Below are 20,486 nucleotides of genomic sequence, written 5' to 3'. Positions count from 1 at the left end.
AGAAATTTCGTTGCCACTGCATTATGAGGCTCATGTTATGCGGTTACAATTGCCAATGTGACAAAACAACTTGGTATTTTTTTCGAATTTTCTAGAACAATCTCGCAGATTTTAGTAAGTGGATCGAAAGTATTTGTCATTTGATGACTCTCCCCGGTATTAACTCGAAATTGTTAAAAATGTCGAATGTGACCATTATGCAGTTGTGGGCAGTAAACAGCTCGTCCGCTTTATTATTCAAAGAACGAGCATTCCAATTGAAAATATGGAAAATATTCAAAAACATATTTGGATTCATTAGTGATAGAAAACAATTGATATAATTATCCAAAATGATCCATAAGTGTATCCTATATCAATCAAATCAAAATCGAATAGAACATTTTATTGAACATATTTTAAACTTCAAAAGAAGAATCTCCAATAAATAGTCACGGGGTATGTGTACCAATACTTGTTTTTTAAAACTTTGCAAAATTTGAATTTGCAGATGAAATTTTTAAGTAATATCTGACAAAACTGATCAAAGTTACCCCGGATGACGGTACCTACTACAACTTCAGATGAACGCAGATAGCAGCGCCTGTAAACAACGTGTATACGTGCGGACGATGAGTAAGTAGGTAAAACACACCGGTTGAATGCATCGCCAGAACGTTAGTCTTGATCGAGATTTAAAGCAATACGGACGCTTTTCGGGGGTGTGAATTGAAGGAAAAAAAAGAGCAAAACAGTGCTGAGTGCTGAGAAGGAAGCAAAAGAAAATCAGAGCCAAAGTCGAAGTTGCAGTAGTATAGATAGTGAGTCGAAGACAAGGTCGAACGTTTCGAGAGGGAAAGTACTCCCGTTTCTGTAAAAAAATATCCGTTTTTTTTCTGCGTGTATTAAATTACACGACCATCTGAGTGGAACGGAAATTACCGCAAAATGGCACTAAACTGTGGATTATCAACGATCAAATATGTACTATTTGTGTTCAACCTGTTGTGCTCGGTGAGTTACAATCTGTGTCTATATTTAATACTCATATCACACGCATCTCAAACTGGTGAACGACAATTACATACAACGCATATATCTCCTCGGAAGATTGCAAGCTATTTCGATAGGGTCACGTGGATAATTGCGGGCTAAGTAATAACGACGATTGACGTCGGGATGACAAATGCATGGCAGTCAGCGACCGGGGATTTACTCGGTTCTAGATAGGGGAACACGGTGCTCCCCAAGATGGTCATTATAAAAAAAATCTGTGCTCACCAGTCGTTTTCTATGGTTAAGATGCATGTCTGCCTAGAACATAAAAAAAAACAAATTGTAGAGCCTGTTTTGAGGTTACGCCCTTTTGAAATCCACAAATTCAGATCACTGATATTCACACAGTTTATCAAAAGAAAAAAAAACATCAAAACTTAGTTCCAAATTGTTTTTTTAAAAGTAGTTTGTGATATTTGGGCGGAGTTTTGCATCAAGTTGCAGACGTTGTAAAATGCTTAACCATGTGTATCAAGGTTCCGGGTCATTTGGCCGAATGCCATTTGGCCGAATGCCGTTTGGCCGAACGCCATTTGGCCGAAAGGGTCATTTGGCCGAAAGCCATTTGGCCGAATGCCGTTTGGCCGAATGCCGTTTGGCCGAAATTGAAAACAAAAGTGAACTACAGTTGGCATGGGTTTATTATGAATTTCAAAGAACTTATTCAGCTTATTCATAAAAATAGGAAATATCATCATTGATATACATAAGCTTTTTAGTGTTAGTTGAAGAAACAGTCAGAGCTGAAAGAAGAACATCCTAAATTTAAGCAGTTGTTTAATGCTATGCTAGTGGTAATAGCCACCAGCAGATGTTTTGGCATCGCGTTTGTAGTTAACTTTTGACAGTAACTGAAACAGTTTAAAACTTATTCGTCCTTCTGCTGGATCGGCTTGCTTTGATCCCTCAAATCGTACTAAGTAATATATGTCATAGTTCTGACATCAACAAGTCTTGGGTTCTTCTTTTCACAACGGAGAAACAGTGTACTTCTGTGACGTAAGTGTTCACCGAGTCGTTTATTTCTATATACAAGACACGGTGCAGTGTTCAGTTCCCAAGTTGTAATTTTAATCTTGGAGGAGAATGACATCTCATCTACACTCTTAAAAATAATGAAAATCACTCCGGACGTAATTCACATTATGACTGAATGGCACATTATGAAAGTGATGAAATGACGTAAAAATGGGTTCTGAAAGATGTATTGAAAGAAAAATGTAATTTTACATGATGAAGGACATGAAAACGATGCCGCTATGATTGATATTTCCCGAATCAGACACCATTGTATTTAAAATGAGACACAAATTCACGTCATTTGGCTCGCTTCTGTTATGTGCTTCCAAAAGACGTAGAATCGCATGATTTTTTCGGAGTGTGTAAGTTAACCCTTGAGCTAAAAAAATATGTTTTGGAAAGAACGTATTTTAAGCTTTAATTAAATTAATTATGAAAAATATTTCCCTCTTGAAAGAACAGCCTATGAACATAAGAAGGATAAATCTCTTATGAAAATTAAAACAAGAGCAATGCATGTAATAATTTATTTCACCAGTACAACAACAAAGAATTGCCGATGATTTAAAGAAGGAAAAATTCCCAATTAAAATATAAGGTCAATCATTGCCGATAGTAATGGAACCAGTGTAACTAGAAAGAATAGCCTATGTTTAAAAGAAGGAAAAATTTCTGATGAAATCATTAAAAACACTCGAGACCTTATTACATCATTGGTAATCCAGTAGCGAATCAATTATCACCTCAGAGTCTTAACGTGAAGTGTGGAGTTCACAACTTCGTCCTGAATAAAAGGGTCGATGTTATCATTCTCTTGGAGCTCTTATATAGTGACAAACATGACGTCCCGTCACATCATAAAAATGAAAAAAATAATTAGCTTATCAGTTATTGGGACACACTTATGAATCCTACACATCAGCGTTGTAGCAATTTGATTTTTTTGTCCATGATTCGGCCAAACGGCATTCGGCCAAATGACCCTTTCGGCCAAATGGCATTCGGCCAAATGGCGTTCGGCCAAACGGCATTCGGCCAAACGGCGTTCGGCCAAATGGCCGGACACCGTGTATCAAATGTCTTGTCAATGATAAATTGCAGTTAGGGTGCAGAACTGCTTGGGCACTTCCATGATTAACTTTGGCATGGGTGGCATTTCTCGGCCGAATTGTCAGATATTTCGCGAAAAGCAGCACATCAATGTGACGCATATTGTGGCCAAATGTGAGCTCAGTAGATTCCGAAAACCGTCACTGCCGCAGTTAATCAAAAATTCCAAGAATAGGATCAAACGTTTCTACTTGTTTTTCATAGGCTCAAGCGCTTCAACGCTTCATGGAACTAGTTTGATCATGTAACTATATTACTTTTTGTAGCACAATTAGGCATTTCACAGCGATTTTCTCTCTCTCTTTCGCTCTTCAACAAAACTTGAAAACGATGGTGCCAGTACCTGTCAACTTTGATTTCGTTCAAATTTTCTTAATACCTTCCAAAAGTACAAAATAAATAATAACCGTTTTTCCGAAGGAGGGAAAGAGAGAGATTTTATGATGACGTCACCGTGCAGTGGGCAATATTCTGGATAATTTTGTGACTGGGGACCACCGTAGGAATGATCAACTTGAACAGCACAATGCAATGGTGGCTGATTGTTTGGAGAAGCTACCTAGTAGGCAGTGCTCATATTGCCGCTGTATTTGACGACGACAATCATAGTATGCGGGTGACCAAATGATATCATCGTTTGGGAATTGTGGGGAATAAATGGATTGAACACACAAGCAAATCGACGTATCACTTCAGAGAGGTTTACAATTGATAACATCGTCATGGGAATGTTGTCACTATAGTACTTGAGCCGAGAGGATACTTGATTCATACCGTATACTCCCCCTGATTCATACAGTAGGTATATGATTTGAACGTCATTAGGTTTTCATGTAATTTGTCAACTTCCTATTCTCTTATATAAAAGTAAGATAGGGGCCTTCCTTAGCCGAGTGGTAAGAGTCCGTGGCTACAAAAAAAAAAGCCATGCTGAAGGTGTCCCGGTCACCGGTGTGATCCCGGTCGGTCCAGGATCTTTTCGTAATGGAAATTTTCTTGATTTCGTTGGGGATAGGGTATCATCGTACTTGCCACACGATGTACGAATGTTTATCTTCGCTTGCTTTGATCTTGGTTAGAAATCAATGGATTACTTGCTTTGCTCTTGTCCACACTGTGGACATCATGTATACGCGCTTCACATCAAGAGCTTGAGATCAGCTTGCCATGAGCGCACAAAAATAACCACGCGCTTGAGCACGTGCTATGGTGAGACACATTTTTTTAGATCTCATGTAGCAATGTACTAGCTCAAACGATCACATCTGCACTGGCTCATGTGTCGTCTCATGAGAAAATCTCAATGTGACAGTGCATTTGAGACTCGCAGGCGAAGGTTTTAGAGGCAATGAAAATGGATTAAATTATGGATTGAACTGCCTGTAAGCAGTTTGAAAGGACTGACGCGGTTCAACGCGGTTGAGTCTCTAGCATTTGAATTGAAAAACTTGTGCTGGCCACCGAAGAAGCATAGGCATAGACCGAAGCCGTATGCTTCCGTGGGGTTATTGTACTAGGCAAACATAACTGCATAAAAGTACTCCTAGTAAGCGCATGTGACGAGCCTCACGAGATATCTCATGAGACTCGCTCACTAAGATATATTTTGTACGTATCTGAATTTCGTGTCTCACATAATCTGTGAGCTGCGATATGGGATATCGCATGGCACACTAGCTCATTTAGGTATACATGAGAAATACGACCTCTGGTCCACAGTTGATCAGCAGAAGTTTTCGCGTTTTATTTTGTATGGGGAAAGGCATCTTACTTCAAATTTCTCGTAATTGAAAGCATTTATCGAAAAAAAATATTTGGTAGGCGTGATAGCCATCATCATTACGTACTACCAGTACCAAATATTTTTTTCGAAAATAGTTCCCAATTTTGAGAAATAATTCGTTAGATGCATTTCGGCATATAAATATTTTTGGCGTGCATAGACACTAGCGCATGTGCGTCACTATGTGGTGAGCAGCGAATCAAGTCATGCATGTAACCCATTGAGAACGAAGTCTGTGTGACGAATCAGAGTGGTTAACACAAAATATAGAGCTTAGTGACATTTGAACACACGTAGACTAGCATACGCTCATCATACAAAGTTTGTTTTTGTTTTCCTCAAAGAAACTTGCACACGCTTTCCAGACTCATCAAAATGCATATGTAAATATTACCCAATTTGAAAAATTTAAACTCGGTTTCTGGGTGTTTTTCGAGACTGAGTGCATATTGTTTTCCTCTAAGGTTCACAACTACATCTACACTAGGGCACCCATACCATTGGGCGTGATAATCACTATAGGGCCATCATAGTGCTGACATATCCTACATTGGCCGTACAAGCCCTATAAGTTCAAAAGGGCGAATAAGCGGTCTTGTGGTTACTTTTGGCTTTTATTGATTTCGTTCAAATTTTCTTAATACCTTCCAAAAGTACAAAACAACTAATCGAGGGGAAAGGACTTCAATTTAATTAAGGAATTTTACTTTGTCTTCATATTTAAATGTTTCTATTCTCGATTCTTCAAACCTTCTACCGAGAATCTGTGTCGTACTCGTGGAAATATTTCATAAAGTTAGTCCCACATCTGAGACGAGACTCGCGAAGACGGTCTTCTTTTTCTGTGTTTGCTGAGTTTTTTCTTATTTCACTTTGTGTTTATACCAATTATGCGCAAGCCGGTCAAACCCCTCACATGAACCTCGCAGCAAAAAATGATTGAGTTTGCATCACATCGAATCATAAATAGCCGTTTGAATGAAATTTCATGCCAGCAAACGTAGCAGTCATTAGCAATAATTAATCTTCTGCTTAGATTTATCAGCAACTTTGGAAAAAAAACTGCTCCGCCGACCGAGGTTTTTAATAACAGTTTACTTTGAACGCAATACTTTTCACTTGTTCAGCCATAAAAACGGTTGGCTGCATTTGACATTTCGTGAGAGGGGAATCTGGGCTGCATATGACGTTGATATTTTTCCTCTTCGCGAGTCTCTCTCAGTCCCACATTATTTGCATACATCTATCCGGAATTTCTCCGAATCGTACTAGAGTCGATTGTGCAATTATCAGTATGAAATCATCGTCGTCGGCATCGAAGGTTATGGTATGGGCTCTTAACCTGCATTGGTTATTCGTCACCCGAAGGCGGCATTTGGTGCAAACATTTGCCTTTATGTTTGCATAACGCCAAGTAAAAAAACATGAAAAAAGAATAGCTACACGGGGTTTGTTCGACTAAAATAAACTGATAACAGCGCTTCGATAAGATTGGAGCCGGTATTTGAGCTCCCTTGGAGTGATGGATGTAGAGCTGGTCGGTAGTATTCCTATCAGCGAAAAATTTCCAATTTTGCTATATGTCTCTATTGGGCAATGGGCATCCGAGTGCTGGAGGGCAACCAAAGCACTACCCGCCAAAAGTATTGAAAAGCGTCACCATGTCACTCTCTTTAAATTAGTGCAGTCAAACACCCCAAAAAGTTTAGAATCCCCGGTAAGTACAAATTGCTGTTGTAGTGATGTTCAAATCGAAAAACTCGATGATGCGATTCCATACTTTTGACGGGTAGTGTATAACAGTTTGCGCAGCCTACTGTCTCCATAAATCACAAAAAAACTGAAATCACAATAAAACAAAATCTGAAGGTAAAAAGCTACTTATCAACTCAATCATATTGTAAATTTTGCACCCTATCGGATGCGACGATTTGTAATCGTCGCCCGTGAAACCGTCGCCAAAATCGTCGTCAGGCAAGCAACCGCTGTGTATTTGACGTTTCACCAGTCTTACCAACACAATAGCAAATTACCTCCTTTGATTTTTTTTCTGGCATTTAACGTTTCACCAGTCTTGCCAACACAAAGGCAAATCACCTCCTTCGATTGGCTTTGCTGGCGACGATTTTTTTCAGTCTGTTCGAAAGTTGGCGGCGCGTTTTGTTGCGAATGAAACAGACAATATTGAGTTTGATAGGTAGGTAGCTTTTTACCTGCAGTGGCGAAAACTGCACAGAAAAAATATTTAATTTTCAATGTGATGTAAACTGAAGTCCACTGTAAAAATAAATCAAATTCATGTTTTTTTACAGCATCATGTAAACTTAAATGAATATACATACAATTTTCAACCAAAACTGGTTGAATATTACATGATCGTGTAAATTTAAAGTGAATTTGATTGAAAAATAATGGATTGGTCGTACTATTGGTACTATGGCAAATGCCGATGAATCTATCCTACTGACATCTGTCTAGCTTAAGTACATCGCGAGGGACCAGGCCATCGACATGGGTGGAGACACCATCTTCTATTGTGGCAGAGTGCTCGATTGGCATGTCAGATGGATCGGGCCCGTGACATCCTGTCTACTGCAAATCGCTGCAGTTGATATAGGGCATGTTCATAGGCTGCGAGGGACCGAATGTAGTACACGTGGAAAACATACTCAAGGGTTAACTCATGGTATCTAAAAGGAAGGTAGTTCAACGTGTCAAAACGCTGAATCCGCTATGTAGAAATACTAGATGACAGCTGGCGAGATTGTTTTAGATGAGAGATGGCTCCACAAGCTTTGCCTCTCAAACATTCATAATCTTTGTCTAAAAAGATTCAAGATCAAAAAAGGACAAAAGACACTTTAAAGTCTTATTTACTTTTTCAATCACACACAACGTGTCTCTAGACATTTCTTTTCATAATCTCAATCCACTTTGATTCAGCAGTTGAATTCATTTATCCATGTCTAGGGATGAAGTTAGCATTCTCCTCTGATACTGATCGATTTTTTACTAACTTCGCCACGTCGCAACTCGGTTCTCAATTGGGTCCTAAGATGTTGAATGAATTCTTGTTTTATTTAATAATACGAAAGAGCATGTTTTTGCAACTACTTTAGCAATTTTTCCAACTCAAATAACGGCTATAACATATTTATACTTGAATTTTAAAAATAGTTTCAATTATGAATAGACAACAACGCCACAGGGCTTTTAATTTTAGCACTGGGGTTGTTCCTGTCTGACATTTCGGAAAGGACACGGAAAACAAAATATACCCAAAATTTGAGTTTAAACCAAGAGATGTGACGAAATCTTAATTAAAGTCCCTCTCAAACAACAACAACAACGACGAAATCTCAAAAATCATAATAAAAAGTTATTTGAAGTAAAATTAACGAAAATCATTTAAAAATTAAGTAAACTTAAGCGTTTGGTAATAAAATTTGGACAGGGCTTTGAGACCCTATTGTAGCGCATGATGCTCACTGTGGAGTGTTTAAATGCGCACCAAAGACGAAATAAAAACATTCATGTTTCTTTCAGCTGCCCAAAATATTATGACCCATAAGCTAATAGAGCAAAATATAGAATGCCGTAAAAAGTATACTGCGATCTGTCGAACTTTGGTGACTTTTGCAGTACCAAAAGACCAAATGTAGTACTAGAAGTGATACCAATTCTGAACCCGGCTACTATGCCTATATTTTGTGTCTGCTCTGTGCGCACTAGTTGCGAAGCGACTTGTGACCCGGCGAAGTCGGTCAAAAATCGATCTTTGCACGTTGGTTTACCCAGTTTTCAACGCGAAGTAAAGTCAACTCTCCATTACTCGATATTGAAGGGACCATCGAGTTAGGGAGGTATCGAGTTATTGAACACTAAACTAGTGCAACTGCGAACCTGCGAGCTCCCAAAAGTCAAGGAAACATGTCACCAACTGTTGGAAAAACCGCACATTTGAAGGGTGAAACATGAAAAACCTCAAGTAAATGTAATTAAAAATGTTTTTCGATGATTTCACATTATAAAAGTTGAATGCCTAAATATAGTTGTGTATTGACGAACTGCTATTGATTTTTTTTACATTCGTATTCTTTTTCACAGTGAACAACAAAAAGTATATATGATTCTGATCATAATAAGTTCATCTGACCGTTGTGCACAAGCCAAGAATGGATTACCTGCTTTGCTCTTGTTCAGAGTTGATCAGCAGAAGTTTTCTCATTTTATTTTGTATGGGGAAAGACATCTGACTTCAAATATCTTGTGAATGAAAGCTTTAATCGAAAAAATATTTGGTAGGCGTGATAGTCATCATCATCACGCACAACCGGTACCAAATATTTTTTCGGAAATAGTTCCCAATTTTACGAAATAATTCGTTAGATGCATTTCGCCATACAAATATGTTTTGGGTTACTTTTTAGCGATTTTTCGTACATAGACACTAGCACATGTGCGTTACGGTGTGACGAGTAGCGAATCAAGCCATGCATGTAACCCATTAAAGAAAGAAGTCAAAGAAGGCAAGAAAACATGTCAACTGTCACTGCCAGTGAGTTGTCTCCTCTCTCTCTGCTGCGAACCAAGGGACCATCGAGGTAGCCATGAAAATTAAGTTTTACTATGGTTGTCTAACGTAATATCGGGAGATATCAAGTTAGGGAGCTTACTGTAGTATACTAAAAGCGACATCCTTTCTGTGCCCATCTTCTTCGTCTGTACTTTGCCTTTGGTTTAACCAAAGACGAAATAACCCGCATAATCATGAACCGTATATCTACTGTTTCACGAATTATCCATTACAATGTAAAACAATATCGCGATAATTCCTAATAACATTAAAAATAACAATAAACCAACCCTACCATGAACGGTTTTGCCTGTTTGGGAAATTGTAATCAGGAAAATAACAGTATGGGGAATAGGCGGTTAAGTTATGTAACCATTCAAAAACGTCGATTTTTTCAAACAAAATTTGTCGTTTACAGTTTGCTAAATGACGGATATATTGTCCATTTTTTCGTGCAATCCACGTTTTCGCAAACAGTTATAAAATAGTACAACTATAAAATAAAAATGAAAAGAAATAACGTATACGTAATTGTTTATTTATGGTAAGTTACGGTAGTTTAACAATATTCTATACTGTACTGATACGTTTATACATTAAGATAAAGAAAATTCGAATTTGGTGATAAATGTTTTTTTTATTACATTTTTTTTCACTGTAAATATTTGAAACAAATTGTTTTATAATTTTTTTATATGTAAATGAAATATAATCGAACTATGCCTGCAATAAAATATCAGGAATTATTAAAATTAAAAGTAAATAACGAGAATCACAGCTTTTTTGTCCAAAATACGTTGCTTGTAGTTTCCGCTTCCACAGGACGAATTTAAGAAGGGTTGGCTTCCTTGGCTGGTGGTGCTTGCTAGCAACTTCCGAGTCGAAATTGGTCCGGTTCTCGAGAAACTGCATTGTAACAGAAACGTATTAAAACTTGAGTTGACAAATATTTCTTTTAATTTTTACCTGAGAGCAGTGGGACGATGATTTGACGACGCTACTATCCTTTTCCGGCCTTTGATTTGATTAAGCTGCAATTGACAAAAATGTTCGGTATTTTGTTTTACCTTTGACCCACGGTTAAGTACTTACGTTTCGTATATCCGTGAAACAGCGCGGCATTGGAAGTAGGCAGCGATACCGCTTGGCAAGTCCTCTGGAACGTGGAAACCGAACAAACTCGCGGAACCTAGAAGATTTCAATTTGTTTTCATTTTTTCGTCTTTCTTTGGCGGTTGCAAAATCTGTGCAGAAAAATGCACGCTTAAAAAACATCAACTCAGCGTTTGTATATCCTTCATACTTAGATCAAAATAAATTTTTACTTTTCTATTTTTTTAAATTTTGTCTATAATTCAAATACAGTTTGAGTTTGTTTGAGGAATATGTTACAACAATTTTGTAAAAACATGTGCTTATTTTTTCAATAAAAATATTAACATTTATTTTTGTTAGCATACAGCTACTAATAATTTTTGAAGCGTGCATAATGAAAATCACTCACAAATACCAAAGCGGGCAACTGTTTGCCAAACTGTTGGAAATTAGTTATATATAGTAAATGCAGTAAAACCATTCGACAAAAGGGAATAAAACAATTCAACAATATCGAAAGAAATTTCGTTCCAATATAGTTGAACTATATCAGCACACTAAGTTATATTTTTACTGTTTGGGATGAATTACTTAAACAACATTTTATAGTTATTCACTTTGTGCTTCATATTGTTCAACACAATAGCAACTGTTTGTGAAACATTTACCTTATCAGTTATAAGATACTTACTGTTCGGAATGTGCGGTGAATTGTATTTTTCTATGCGGGAAAGACCTCCATATTATTGACACATAAGATAGTAGAGCAAAATCTACAATGCCGTAAAAAATGTACTGCGTTCTGTCAAACTTGGGTACCTTTTGTAGTACCAAGGGATCAAATACAGTACCATTCTGAACCCGACTACTATGTCTCTATTCGTCTCCGGCTTAACTGCAGGGTAAGATGACAAATATTTGTCATGGGTTGATGCAGAGCCAAGCAAAGGCTTGAAATTTCTTAGATTTTGTCTGTTGAAACCGATGTTTATCTGTTGATTTATGCCTAGCCAAATATTTGCACATTTGGCAAAGCGTGTACTGATAGCGCGATTTAGCAGCAACAGACTTCCCTATTTCATTTTTCTTAAGCTTGGTATGCTGTTTCGCTCAAGAAAAGTAAAAATTCATACGAAATAAATGGTCAAGAAATTTTCTACTGTGAAGTCCATTTGAAATAACGTTTCTTTCTGTTGATTCAATTACAGTTAACTCTCCCTTACTCGATATTCCGTATATCGATATCGAGTTAGAGAACCATAGTAAAAGTTGGTTTTCATGGCTAAAGCCTGATTCGCTGCTGACAAGTAATTTATCGGCCTATCTTGATGCATGGGAAATTTCTGCAAGGAATCGTTCAAGAAGGCGCTTTTTTCTGATCGCAGTACGCAGTTGAAAAGAACTGTCAGTTCAAATGGGAGTCGCTGTAGAAAATTTCTGCAACGAATCGGCGAGAAATTTCTTTAGCGATTCCTTTTCAGTAGCAAATCAGGCTTAACTCGATGGTCCCTTAGATCGCAGTTGCACTGGTTTTGTGTTCTGTAACTCGATATCTCCCTAACTCGATGGTCCCTTCAATATCGAGTAAGGGAGAGATGACTGTACAAGATTCCAATATTCACTAATCGAGCTTTTAACTGTTTTCATATCTTTGACTGCTTACACGGAGACGGAATTCAACTCAATTTTGGGTTGTTTCAACGCAATTCCGTAGTTGAGCCCAATAACTCAATTTTGGCTAAATTTCCAAGGTCCCCACTAGGTAGTTTGGCTTTAATTCCATTACAAAAATTTACTCAATTTTGGGTTGATTTAACGCAAAATTGAGTTCTTTCGACCCAAACATAAGAAAAGTTGCATTTACCCAAATTTGGCTTATTGGGCCAAAGTACCCCCATTGGGTAGATGCAGCTCTCTCTATTTTTAACAACATTCGTGTGGGAGAAAGAGAAAACCGAGAGATTTTGGGTTGAAACTATAATCGATATACTTAATTTTGGGTAAAGTAAACTCAAAAATTAGGTAAAAATATTTCTCCGTGTACTATGGCTGACCAATAAGTCGGCAAAGTGCACAGAACGTGTCACGAACAAACGCACCTCCACGGAGGTCACGTTTCCTTTTCCGGCTTGGTTCGTATCAATTCAGCAAGCAAACAAGCAAACGCAAGTCTCACTACTCTCCTCTGAGAACTGGTCGGTTGAGTCTAGTAGTACTTAGTGCAAAACCTGTACACAGTCGTTCTAGATATGGCTCTCAACCTACATGTGTATGACCTTCAATATTAAATTTTGCACGATACGATCGCGATCGTGATCGTTCGATGCTTCTGACAGAGCTCAGTACTGACGCTTCTGACAGAGTTCGCTTTCGTGCGAGCCAACCGAAACATCCTTGAGAGTCCATACTTTTGCGCTAGCCGTTGAAACGCTCATCCACATGGAATACTTTTTCACACAGGCCTACTTAGGTCGGTGCTGGAACAGAGAAATATCTCTGTGAATCGATTTAACCCTCTAATAACCAACCCTGCCTGTGGGCAAGGTACCCTTTGGGATTTATTTTTTTTTATTTTTTCATAGCTTTCAAAGCAAAATGATTATTTTGCTGGCTATTAGGTAGGACCTTGAAGGGAGGCACAGATACTACACACGAAATATCAAAGTTTTTTTTTTCAAACTGCAAGATAACTCCAGCTTGTCAAAGACAACCAAGGCAGACTTGATGAAAATCGCTAGTTTTCATTTGTTGTGTACCTTTCGTATTGGTTTCTCTCTCCCAGAGTAGGACCAAAACAAGCATACCATGAGATTTTTGAAACATTTTTTGTAATGATGAAAAACAGTTGAAAAATAGATTTATTTATAATCTAAAAATGCTTGAGTTCCAATAAGAGTGCAATACACGAAATATATAGTTTATATTAGAAATCCTTTATAAGAGAGATTCGCGGAAGCTGACATTCCTGTCAAAGTGTGAGCCAATCGAGCAGCGAGAGCTGTCAAAGTGTGAGCCAAACGAACATGCGTTATGTTTGTTTTGAACTTTTCTTGAGGAGTGATGTAATCCGCTTGAAATTATTTCGGTAAAAGTAATTTTGCATGAAGCAAAAAAATGAAATGTATTACTTTTTTGAATTTTTGTCAAAGCGATTTTTAGTTTTTGATTTTTTCGGCTGTTTATTAGTTTTAATATGTAGCTCAAAGATCTATAACGAAACAAAATACACTTTATAGCAATGAGGAAGTCATGTCCGTGTTACAATGTTATTCTCGACGCCGAGCAAAATCAGCACTGCTGGTCTGTTGCCAAATCATTCCATTTTACTTCCGCTTATCTCTCTATAAAGGATCACTAGTTTATATGTTCACAATCAACCTAGATGGAGAGCCTGGTGGCGTGAAATTTACTATAATGTTTTTTTCGTCATTTGCATGGAAAATAAAATATATTTAAGCAAAAAACATTTAAAAGTCATGTTTCTAAAATTTCATTAAAACTTATTTTGGCATTATTAAATAGAAGTAAATAGAAGAGAAATGTTAAAAAAAAAGAAATATTAAAAACAAAAATTCATAAGCTTGTAAATAATAATAAATCATTGCTCAAAACATGCTTAGATATATTTTAATCAGCGAAAAATGACATTTAGGTCGAAAATAGGAATTTGGGTATCAGAGGATTGATTTTCGTTCTGAAGTAGTGAAAACAACAAAACTGCGTGAGAATTTTCAATTTGTTGATGTAAAAATAATGGATGGCTTAGTCATTCGTTAGAGCTACATTACCCCAAAGGGAAGAGAGTACCGCCAACGATACAACAACAATGTTTTGGTTTGTAAGATACGACGTCACCCGGTCGCCGTCGTTAATCGCCGCGATTTTGAGGGGTGTTTTTTAAGAATGTATTCGTCGATGTAGAATTATTTCTCTGCCATTTGAATGTGTTCCCGTGAAATAGGGGACTCGACAACTAGTCATAAAGAGCGATGGAATCTGGAAGAACGCTCTGTTTGTTCTCCTACTAGTACAAGTATAAATATAGCGCGTATTTTGCGCTTGTCTTGGACCTAGGACCATGTGTATGTTGTGGAAATAAACTAAACGATCACGTGTGAAGCGCGTTTTGGAATGTTCTGGTTTTATTCGTTTTGTTTTCATCTGAAATCGGTACCTACATTGTCGAACGGATGCAAAAATTATCTTATGGTAAAACTTCCTAGACGAGTGGGACACAACTAGTTTGTTATAACTGTGATTACCGGGTACCCCCGTTGACTTGACCACATTTAATCTGAACACTTTTTAATTTGCGCCCCTCTAATCTGCACATAGTTCAGATTAAAAATGGTTCAAACTTCATTTGGCTCATGGAATGTACACTGTACAGCCAAAACAAGACACGATACAAACATTGTATAGTATCGTTACAAATACAGAAAGCGCAAGGTTTTTTTTACAGAAAATGTAAGGTTTCAATATAACAACAATATACAAACTTGATGATAATAAATCTTCGAGCTGTTTAGCGGAATACCTATAAATAAACGAAACCCGAATTTAGTGCTATACCATCGCGTGGTAATGGCAGCGGCCTGATGAACAAAATTGATTTCGCGTTACGACACCATTTAATTCTGTTGGAGTTGTATCTTTTGACAGATACGCGTATTTCGACCTCAACTTAAGGATGTTTGACTGTAATATTCAATATACTCCACAGCTTTCGTTCGCACACTGTACAACTGTTCAATGTCAAGGACAACTGCCGCCAGTCAGTAGCTAGGGAAGTCAGCGGCCCACAACAAATGTGCCAGCTATTTTGAACTCCAACTAGATGGCATCATCGTGCTCCCAGATGTGTCATGCGTTCCAACCAGCAGTAAAAACAAAGCAGCCCGGTGACACGTCACTCATCCCAAAGCAGGCGCTGCGATGTGGTAAAAATGATAAGCATTTTTTTTATGGAACTTCTAGCCAACCGCCATACCATGACCACCACTGACTACTCGACTGGATATATGGTCGGTGTTCAGACAGACTGGACCAAGTGTTTTTTTAATGTTTTCAGAAAAACGTCTCCCAGGCATTCGAAACATCAAAATATTTGCTCCATTTGCTTTAAGAATGCAACTTATGTGTTTGATGATGCATCTGTATAAAAATAGCATCGAAAAAATTAGAATTTATGGAGTCCTTAAAGAATCTTCAGAACGCCAAAATATCATCTAGTCCGGTCTGTCTGAACACCGACCATATGGATTAATGAAATTGCGATTATTCGTGCCATGTGACAGAATTCGCTTCCGCACCTTTCCTTGAGTTGAGTTGATTGTCACCGGGTTACATTCGTGCGCCTAATTTGGTAGGAGGGGGACATTTAACAATGGGTTATTATAGAAGATTGTAATCTCTTATAATACCAGGACCTTGAATTGAATTCCAGAACTCACATGTAAACTTTAATGGTGTAAACGTATGGAGAATGAAAATGCCTGGATTATTTCAAAACATTTCAAACAAAACGGCGAAAAAATTTCTTAGCGTTTAGTCGTATAGATATGTTTTCCAAACATTTTGCGCTGCCAACGAAACGGTGGGTGTGAATTAGATGTTCCGATCGTTTGCCGAAGTTAATAAGCGTAAACAAACCTAAACGGTAGAGCAAATTAACGTTTATTAAGATCTAAGTAGGCATTCGTCTGATACTGAATGACTACATCTGCTGGAATGATTTAGTGTGAGTATGTGATCAGACGATTACTTTTTATCTGATGAGAATTGAAGGTAACAGTTAGGCATTAGACTATAAATAAGTGTGGGTAAAATTTAAAAAATGTTATCACCCTGCAATCTTCATGCTGACAATAGAGTTTTGTCAAATTTTCATTCTTTTATGCGATGATTTGAAGGCGACCCAATAGACCAGAAATTTTTAGAAAGGTTTTAAAAATGTTAGTACTTTTATATAACTAAAAATGTATCATCTGTGAGCCAAAACATATCTTTTTCAAATCATAAACTGAAAGTTACTGACAGATGGGAGAAGGGCTGTCCATGGTGGTGCAATTTTGAGATCCATGTGGGAGTTGAGTCCAATAAACTTGTTTTGTTTGTTTATCAACTTTAAGCTGTATTTATAAACTAAATATAAACCTTTAACGACTTTAGGTCACCTTAAAACCTTCATCAAAATGGCTGTTAATTTGACAGAACTCTACTTTTGTCATAAAGATTGCAAGGAAGATGTGGGAAGTGGGATCTTTCTGGAACGATTTTGCTTTTGAGCCATTCTAATAGTTTCAAACACAGAAGAGAAAATATGGATCGTATACATATACAAATTTTGTAATTTTGGATGCAACACTGGATCTCTTATAATGGAAATCAAGTCCAGCATCTCAAGCTCGTTAAAAGTATAGAAGTCACATCCCAAAAAGTCTTCAGTTTAATCGAATTACCTTTGAAAACTCAGTAGGCGGCGTACGTATTTCCGCCTCAGTGGTTCGCTTGTACAATCACGTGCCTAGGGCTTTGGATTGAGTGTTACAATATTGGGGTTTAGCCTTGTTGCTTCAGTCGGTTTCCATCGATGACAAACGTAGAGTAGAGTGTTGTCACGACTTCAATGTTAGGGTAACCTCTCCCATTTTTAACACTCTAATTTGCGACCCATTTATTCGATTTTGACTTTCTGTGAATCGCAAATCAGTCTCATTTGCATGTACGTCAAAAATGAGTTGATATCAGTTTTCAACATGTCTTCCTATGATCTTTCAGCTGGTATAACGAGACAATACATTTTGTTGTGACTTTTTCATCAGCAGAAAAAAAATGTCACAGGATTTTGCTGGTCGGAAATTTGTACTTCTCCCCTAGATCGTGCTCGATCGGAAACCTCACTCTGCTTCGAAACTTGATGCGTGTATAGGCACTAGAGTGGTTCAAAAAATCGATTTTGCTCCACACCGCTCATTCGATTCTAGATCAAATTCTGAGTGTCCTCCCAAAATTTGAGCTCATTCGGATGAAAACTGAGACTGCACAAGCCCTTCAAAGTTTATATAGGAATTACTATGGGAAAAGCAAGCAATTCATTCAATTGGTCATAGTGTTTGCCCATGTGCTCTTGAGGATTAGTGCTACGTTGATACTGTAAGATACATTCATCAGCTACAACTTTGCCGAAGACCGTTTTCAAATCGGACGTCTCAGTAATTAGTTATTGATTTATATCCAGTCACAAATTCTTCAACAGTGCTTATTTCACTTCTGAACAGGCAACATTGCTGCATCTGGCGCGAAAGATAGCACGCACAAATCATGGCTACTATGTTTTACTGCATATATCCAGTGATGCCTGCAGAATTGCCCAATTATTATAGCCAAAGTTTTACAACTCATACAAAAGTCTATAACTAATTACTGGGGCGTCCGATTTAAAAATGGTCTTCGGCAAAGTTGTAGCTGATGAATGTATCTTACAGTATCAACGTAGCACTAATCCTCAAGAGCACATGGGCAAACACTATGACCGATTGAATGAATTGCTTGCTTTTCCCATAGTAATTCCCATATAAACTTTAAAGGGCTTGTGCAGTCTCAGTTTTCATCCGAATGAGCTCAAATTTTGGGAGGACACTCAGAATTTGATCTAGAATCGAATGAGCGGTGTGGAGCAAAAACGATTTTTTGAACCACTCTAATAGGCACTCTATGTGCAATCAGCACAAGTCTAAACATAAAATGTGCTGACTTGTTAGATGTCTCCGTTCGACGAGAATAGATCCGAAGATTCGACCAGTGGCTGAAGGAACTCCAATGCAAGTCGTACCGGAATGAGATCACGTTGTGCAGTGTTTACGAGATCGTTCGCCATGCTACGGGCGCGATCGAGTATCTTTGAGCTGGGTGGGCGCAAGATTTTGCTTATTAGTGTATGTATGCGAAAGGTTTCCCTCTCAAAAGTTGTTTATCTTGGAGAAATAAGATTCAGTTTGGGACTTTGTTGTACTTATACAGGAAACAGTTAATGTTTCTGTTATATTTGTATTGATTTTGCGTTTAGTAAACAACGCGTTCTCTGCCGACCGTTACCATTTCTGCAATACATGTTATCTCAAGTGGTGCGACGATGGTACGGCAAGCTCTTGAAATGTGATTGTTCAGCAACCGCTGTTCGGAGAAACGGTTTCATCTCGACAGTTCACTTGGCAATTTCCTAAGATTCGTGGCCACATTCCAACCTCACTGTTCCCGGAAACTGAACGATAAGGATAGGGTTCATTCAAATATTATTATTTTCATTTCCTGCTATACGTTCGAAGACTCCAAGTGCTTGCAAGTCCTCCTCGAGCATCGTCCACGTTTCATGCCCGTAGAGGACTACCGGCCTTATGAACGTTTTGTACATGGTACATTTGGTGCGGGTGTGAATCTTTTTTGATCGCAGCTCCTTGTGGAGGCCATAGTAGGCCCAACTTCCACTGATGATGCTCCTCCGTATTTCACGGCTAACGTTATTATCAGCCGTCAGCAATGATCCAAGGTGGGCCTTTTCCCAAGACGTTTCAAATCAGCTGATCTCGAAGTACTTTGACAATTCTTCTATGAAATAACAGTCCCATGATGCACCAATCCTCCACCAGAAATATTTGAATAACTTTGTTATTTCAAAAGATAACGCAATTACATGTTCAGCCAAAACACAGGTTTTATGTGACAAACAACTTTGTGGAAAATACAACAAATGGCGCTTTGAAATGATATCATCTCTCAATCTTGAGCATCAAAAGATATTCTTGACAGCTTTTAGGAGGTGTTGACGAATTTACTTTTAATTGAGTTAAGTTTAATAAATAAATTTTGATAAGCTATATTTCTGTACTCCCTTCTTTTGCAGAACTAACAATGTGCATTTTTTTAAACCTTTTCGTTTTCCTGATACCTGCGATCTTCGAATATATCGTCGTATTTGGCAATCAAGACTGGCGAGAAACAGTTTTGGAATATTGGTTTCAAGTGATGAAAACTACAATTTCTGATCAACACGATTACGCTCGTGCGCTCGTCAAGCTTGTATTACTTTTCTAACAAAATAACAGTATTTGCAAGTGAAAAAACTCATAATGTGTTTGGCATAGAGTGACCGGGAAGTTCCATTTGAATTTGTTTAGTGAATATATTGGACTCTTCCCCCACTTAGTGAATACGTTGAGCTGAGTTTTCAGCTTTCCAGTTATCAGAGATCATTTGTTTCACGAACAGTTTTTTTTATCCCCCATACAAAGTAAACTTTATCTACGTGCTTTCCTTGTGAGACGATTTTGAAAAGCGACGAACCGCTATAACGGAGATCCGTAGCTATGTCAACTAAATGGCTATTGAACAACATTCTATTTTATGTAAAAGTTGGAGTAAAAGCATTGTACTTTTTACCACTAGGAACCATTTCCGAATCACTTGAGCATGTGCCCCGAGTATTCAAGTGAGGTAATCAGAGTTCGACATGGGAATAATTGTAGGTACATGCTCGAAGGAAAAATCAAAATGGTCAAAGTGTAATTATGTAGATTTGTTGAGATCAAGAAACATGCAATCTTTCTGATTATCAACTGAACTTATTTTTATTGATTAAAACAAGTGTATCGCTTCATTTGATTATCATTTTATTTTTTCTTCCTATTTCCCAGAAGACGTGAAACAATAATTCTGCAAACCCTGAAAAAGTGAATGAAAACTTAAAACGAGATCTTATTTTAATAAGCTTTGTACTCTTATCTTGGTTGTGTGATAATTTCCGTATTAGTTAGAAATTCGCTTGGTTAGCTCTGTATTTAGTTTCCACCTGAGACGTTTCCACTAACA

General features: G+C 37.7%; 1 protein-coding gene and 1 long non-coding RNA gene across 4 annotated transcripts in view; one reads left to right on the top strand and one right to left on the bottom strand.

Moving 5' to 3' along the window:
- Positions 1–646: 646 nt before the first annotated feature.
- Positions 647–20,486, top strand: part of LOC5578831 (23 kDa integral membrane protein) — a 39,402-nt gene continuing 19,562 nt past the window's right edge. The window contains exon 1 of one of the 2 annotated variants that reach the window (XM_001657131.2): positions 647–993. In XM_001657131.2, the coding sequence (XP_001657181.2) occupies positions 928–993 (66 nt within the window). In that variant the 5' untranslated portion in view covers positions 647–927. The remainder of the gene's footprint in view (positions 994–20,486) is intronic. The other variant, XM_001657132.2, reaches the window with a different exon arrangement.
- On the bottom strand, positions 10,068–11,737 carry LOC110675980. 2 transcript variants are annotated; one of them, XR_002499968.1, is made up of 4 exons: positions 11,311–11,737; positions 10,617–10,713; positions 10,491–10,555; positions 10,068–10,430 (listed from the first exon to the last, which is right to left on the bottom strand). It is a non-coding gene; the product is annotated as an uncharacterized LOC110675980 (long non-coding RNA). The 2 variants fall into 2 exon arrangements; XR_002499967.1 differs by lacking the exon at positions 11,311–11,737 and having other exon boundaries at positions 10,617–11,063.

This window comes from Aedes aegypti, chromosome 2 (assembly GCF_002204515.2).
Source record: "Aedes aegypti strain LVP_AGWG chromosome 2, AaegL5.0 Primary Assembly, whole genome shotgun sequence".
Taxonomy (NCBI): Eukaryota; Metazoa; Arthropoda; class Insecta; order Diptera; family Culicidae; genus Aedes; species Aedes aegypti.
Note: the sequence above shows the minus strand (reverse complement) of the source record. Positions and strands in the feature narration are given on the sequence as shown.